Source organism: Meriones unguiculatus, chromosome 11 (assembly GCF_030254825.1).
Source record: "Meriones unguiculatus strain TT.TT164.6M chromosome 11, Bangor_MerUng_6.1, whole genome shotgun sequence".
NCBI lineage: Eukaryota > Metazoa > Chordata > Mammalia > Rodentia > Muridae > Meriones > Meriones unguiculatus.
The window spans coordinates 53,874,060-53,880,059 of NC_083359.1; the positions used below are offsets into that span (position 1 = coordinate 53,874,060).

General features: G+C 45.2%; 1 protein-coding gene across 4 annotated transcripts in view; it reads left to right on the forward strand.

The window, feature by feature from the left end:
• The window catches only part of Lemd1 (LEM domain containing 1), a 36,504-nt gene extending 31,524 nt beyond the window's left edge, over window positions 1–4,980 (forward strand). For 3 of the 4 annotated variants that reach the window (XM_021636408.2, XM_060364264.1, XM_060364263.1), the window contains exons 6-7: window positions 1,776–1,852; window positions 3,228–4,980. In XM_021636408.2, the coding sequence (XP_021492083.1) occupies window positions 1,776–1,852; window positions 3,228–3,462 (312 nt within the window). In that variant the 3' untranslated portion in view covers window positions 3,463–4,980. The remainder of the gene's footprint in view (window positions 1–1,775; window positions 1,853–3,227) is intronic. The other variant, XM_060364265.1, reaches the window with a different exon arrangement.
• Window positions 4,981–6,000: the final 1,020 nt, after the last annotated feature.

Genomic DNA, 6,000 nt, shown 5'->3' on the forward strand with positions numbered 1-6,000 from the left:
CCTAAGAGCCGTGAAATCCTGTAATTTTATTTTGCAATAGACTTCTATCTTAAGCGCTTTATTTAACATTCCTATTTCTAACCTCAGGAGAAAAAGTGATATATGTGATAGATGTGCAGAGGCTCTTTACATTATTGTCTACTTTTGTGTATTTTTAAATTTTTATCTTAATCAAAGGCTTTTAAATAGAACTTACACAATAAAAAGATTCTCCAGCACCATTGGGAACAGCACAAAATACCTCTTGCTGAGCATGCAGGGCTGTGGGAGCTTTGGAGGAGTACTGTGCCTGAGAACCTTTGCTTAGGAGGTCTGGCTGGACCTACCAGCAGGCCCACGAGGGGAGAGGGCACAGCTTCAGGCCCTGTTTGGGCATCCAGGCCACTAGTGAGAGCTTCTCTCTGGGAAGGACAGAGAAGGAAGGGCATATGACTGCAGCCACATGGCTGTGTTCAGAACTAGGTAGGGTGGTCATACCTTCTTTTCCTACCAGGCCAGAGTTCTTAGATCTGTTGATGGATCTGTGACAGCCTAGTCACCAGACTTAGGTGCTCAAGTGAGGATCATGACAACATTCAGAGACCAAGGCATTTTGTTCTGGTAACCTTAAGATGCCAGTGTCCCCTCTATTGTCCCATGTTCCACACACCCAGCCTCTTGGTCTTGTGGTTAGATGTCCCCTTGGTTGGCCTTGAGCTATTGTTTTTTTGAGGCAGCCAGTCTCCCTCTTCAGTCAGTAACTGACTGTTTGCCCCATGCCTCGAACAGCACAATGGTGGTGGAAGGCCTACTCTTGCTCAAGTCCCAGGATTCAAGGGGGACAAGAGAAACAGGATATAGTCCCATGAGAGCCAACTGACTAATATCCAATTAATGGAGTGCTTCCACAGCATCCTTCCGTGCTTAGTGGTCTGTGGCTTGGATAGTGTGATGGTCTCAGTATCTGCAGAACACAACAAATTAGATTGCAGAGATGGCTCTGTGTTTAAGAGCACTTCTCTTCCAGGGAACCTGGGTTCAGTTCCCAGCACCCACATGGTGGCTCACAACTGTCTGTAGTTCCAGGGGATCTAACACCTTCTTTTAGCCTCCTTGGGCAAGGCACACACATGATGTTGTATACTTTTTTTGGCTCTGTTGCTCTCCTTATGGAGTCTGTCCCCTCCAGGTCTTTTTGTCTCCCCCTTCTTTCATAAGATTCCCTGCACTCTGCCTAAAGTTTGGCTATTAGCTTCAGCATCTGCTTTGCTACCCTACACACACACTTTAAAAAAAATACATATATAAATTAAATTACATGTAAATGTGATCTATCTGTAGATCACTTAGATGCCAGAAGAGCATCAGATTCCAGTATAGATGGTTGTGAGCCACCATGTGGTTGCTGGGAATTGAACTCAGAACCTCTGGAAGAGCCATCACTTCAGCCCCCACCCCCACCCCACATTTTTTAAAGTGGAAGAAAGAAAAAAGAAAACAATTGCCAAGCCACAAATTAGAAAAATAATAAAAAGACAGAAAATGGAATTAATGATTAGTAACAGATTGCTGTTTTCACCATGTGAGTCTAGTCCCCCTCATGTCTGTTGTCCTCCGTGAGCCACTGAAGTAAAACATCACTTCATGGTCCTGGACGCTTTCGCTGACCACCAAGGAAAGACAAATACAAACACAACGAATATTAAAGTGCCTGGTGTGATCCCCCTGCAGCGAAAGCCAGATTACAAGACATTGCAAATAAATCCTTGTTGGCATTTTCTTTCTGCTTATGTCAGAGACCCAAGGCTTCTCCTGGTGAAAGAAGAGTCGTAGACACCTGCTGCCTGAGCCAGAAACCCACAAAGGGAGTCAGGTAAACCCTGCCTGGTGTTCTTGTGTCTTAGGGCCTTGGGCATACTAGCCAAGAGTTCTCCAAAGTACATACCCAGTCTCAAGTAAAACCTTATGTAGTGTAAAAAGACAAAGACATTATTGGAGGTAAAATCATTATTCAGATGTCTGTGAAGGGCTTGAACCTGAAGAGAACCTACTGGAAAGAAGACATATTTGTGAGACCAGAAAATTTCATAGCCAAAGTCTGTATCTTGTCATTCGTTTTTGGAGATAAGAAGACAGGTATTGGAAGGCAGGGGATGTAGAGCAGATGCTAAAGTCTCTAGGAGCCCAGACCAGAACCCATATCCTCATTTGTGGTCATCTGGAAAGATTCGATACTGTTTGTGGTTTGGAAACTGGATAAGAGTTCATCTTTTAAAAGGGACGTGGCTTTGATAAAAGCCAGATAATAGGTGATTTCACTGCATAGAAGCAGAGTTTAAAGTGTGGAGCATGAGGCCCTAGGTTCAATCTCCAAATACCAATCTATGACTCAGTCAAACAACAATCTTTCTAATGTTCTAGAAAATTCCATAACTTTTTTTTTTTTGACCCTGTTTAAGACAGGGTCATATATAACCCTGGGTGCCTTGAATTTGCTTTTTAGCTAAGGATGACTTTGTGTTGTTTGTTTGTTTCTTTTAATGTTTATTTGTCATTTATTTTTATGTATATGAGTGCTCTATCTGCACGTACATTCTATGTCAGAAGAGGGCACTAGATCTCATTATAGATGGTTGTGAGCTATCATCATGTGGTTGCTGGGAAGTGAACTCAGGACCTCTGGGCCATCTCTCCAGCCCTTAAGGATGACTTTGAACCTATGATCCTTTTGCCTTCCATGGCTAACGTTCTCTGACTTCTGAGGAGAGTTTAATTAGTCTCACAGGATTAGAGTAGTGGAGTCATTAGGTCAAAGGTCACCCAGATGGTTCAGCTTCCACTGAGCTCTAAACCCTCCTACTCTTTCAAATGCCGATGTTAAGGGGGATGTAAAGCACTTCCACATCCCCCAGGAAGGCAGTGATGAGCCTGTGCAGAGACAAGCACAGGGCCTCAGCTCTACCACCAAAACTTATACAGCTTTCCAAAGGGGACTCAGAAACCTGGAGCCAGACTTTGCCAGCACTTAGTATTTCAGAGGCAGGTAACAGTGGAAGGAAATATTCTGTAGCACCGAGAGCCCTCCCATGCCCTGACCACACCATGGGTTTATAGTTATGTTCCTTAACATAGATTCTCAGTGGGTCTAGGGCTGCTCCCATGGGCCTCCGAGTTGCACACATTTGCCCTAAGAGGTGATCAGGAAACAGCCGATTACGATCTTAAGAGCCTCTGATATGTCTCCACAGGTATGCTGCAAGACCATGCCCGAAGATCAAGTGTAGGTGTGTTGCCAAAGAGGACTACTGCCAAGAGGACAAGAGCCCCAAGAGCAGCTTCCTATACCAGAACCCCTGGAACAGCTTCCTATGCCAGAACCTACAGACTAGCTTCCCATGGAGCTTGAAGCTGGCCATCCTTGGCATTTTCATCATCGTGTTGTTTGTCTACATAACTGTGGAAAAGAAGCCGCTCTTGGGTTAAATCCTTTAGGAGCAAAGCAGCATGTGCAGCATCCCGGACCTTTAGCTGGAAACGCAGATCTCTGCAGAAGGGCCATGGCTACAGCCAGGCAGCATCTCCCTGCATATGCTAGCTCTCATGGCTGTATCTGAGTTAAGCCAGGTGGAGGAGCAAGGGCAGAACCAGGCAGCATGCTAGGTGCATGATGGTCTGTACGTCAAGTAAACCATCATTACAGGTGCTAATAAATCAGCGAGCTCTTCTGTAAAAGAAACTGCCTGGGCCTCCCTCCCCTGTTTCCTCTTGCCAGACAAAAAGGCTTCACATTGTTATGACTGAGACCATGTGCTACTACAGAGCATAAAAACAAAGAGAAAATTATATTCTTAATAAAATGTGTCCAAATGTCCAGACAGTGGTGAAATTTCCAGTTTGGCATGGTGATGACAGTGACCTTGATATAGCATAAACCTGTTTCTCCTCAGCTGCAATCCAGCTTTGATTTCTCTGTTTTCTGTTGGCGCTCTGTGATACGTACAAAAAGGTCTGTTTATCCCAGAGAGGGCACAGAGGACACAAACACACACACACACACACACACACACACACACAGCTAGGAATCCAGTCTAACTCGGCGAACGGAGTTTCTTGTGATTATTGACAAAAAGGGAGTCCTTTTCCCAGCACAGGTGAGGACTCAGGAAGGCTGGCTTCTGCAGCTCCTGTACAATGTGCAGGAAGCTCCATGAGAGAGTCCCTTCTCTCCTGCTGTTGTTTATTGGTCTATGAACAGAGAGAAGGGCCTCAGGAACCTTGTAGGTTTCCTGTGAGTTATTGAAAATAGATTGCAAAATTTTTAATGTAGAGTGTGTGCATGCAGTCTCACTACTAGGGGAACGGAGGCAGGAGATCTCAGGAGCCCAGGGGTTCTAAGTCAGCCTGGGCAACATAGTGAGATGCTGCCTTCTGTCTTAAGTGTGTTTTCTACTGCTGTGATAAAACACTGACCAAAAACACATTGGGGAAGAAAGGGTTAATTTGGTTCCCATCCCTGCCCCCTTCCCCAGCACAATCCATTACTGAGGGAAGTCAGGGCAGGAACTCAAGCAGGAACATGGAAGCAGGAACTGAAGCAGAGACCATGGAAGAGTGCTGCTCACTGCCTTGCCAGGGCTTGCTCAGTCTGCTTGCTTACTTAACCCAGGACCATCTGCATAGGGGTGGTGCTGTCCACACTGTGCTGAACCCTCTTGCATCAATTGCTAACTAAGAAAATGTCCCACAGACATGCCCACAGCCACTCCGATGGAGGCGATTCCTCAGCTAAGGTTCCTGTTTCACAGATGATTCTTCTTTGTGTAAAATTGACAAAAAATAATCAGCATACATCCCCACAAAAATATTGCATACTGTACAGACTGTGTGTATTGCAGGGATCACAATATTCTGTTAGGGCTTGCCTAAACAGTTTTATTCTCATAAAAAGTCTAGAGTTTAAAATATGTAATATTGTTTAAAGCAAGTAAATTAAATCTTATTCAAACGAAACCAGCTGTAGAAAATATTATTGTCATGGATTAGCTAACAACTTTTGCTCTGCCTGGAGAGGGATCTTGGGTAGATGGGAAGAAAGCTGTTCAGATGCTAACCTCTAAAACGTATGTCTCCTCCAGCAGCAGGTGGAAGGAGCAACTGATATGCCAGCCTCAAGCATCAGGTCCCTTGGCTTAGAGCAGCAGCCAGCGTTTCGGCCCAATCTAAGACCCTTGGAGGCAGTTCTCTGGAACCCTTGTAGTTGAAGACTGCAGGTTTTCCTCTCTGACTCCTTCACAGCTTTTTTTTTTAAATATTTTGTTTTTATCTTATGCATATATGTCTGTGTGAGGATGTCAGATCCCTTGGAACAAGAATTATAGTTTTGAGCTGCCATGTGTTCTGGGAACTGAACCTGGGTCCTCTGGAAGAGCAGCCAGTGCTCTTAACCTCTAAGCCATCTCTCCAGCCCCTCCTTCACAGTTTTACAGTTTTTGTCAGCTCTCTACTTTCTTGTCATCTCTCTTCCACTCCCCTCCCCTCCTTTTTTTCTTGGTCTCTGTTGAACTTTCAGCTGCTCCTTTAGTTGTCCACAGCTGCCATCGCCATCAGGATGGATAACTGAGGCTACTTGCCTTTGTTAGAACAACATTTGGGAGCCAGACAACCAGAGGGTCATTCAGCAACTGGACCTCAGGTGTAGCTAGGATTACTCAGACCCAGACATTGGCTCCTCCTAGAGGTGAGATGCCTATGAGTGAATGGGCTCTTTGAGTGGATCAGAAGAGGGTCCTGTTCTGCCCAGTTTGCAAACCCCAAAAGATCAGGAATAAACAGGCTCTGCTGTAAATACATGAGGTTCTTTTTATTGTAAATTACAAGCTGCAGCTTGGGCCCACACCCCCCACCGCCAAAGCAGAGAGAGCTGAGCGCCTCGTGCTCAGATTAGTTGAGTGATTTAAAGATTCTGGTCCCTCCCAGCATGTCTAAGGCAGGGGTGATTCCTGCCAAAGCATCTATTGGTCA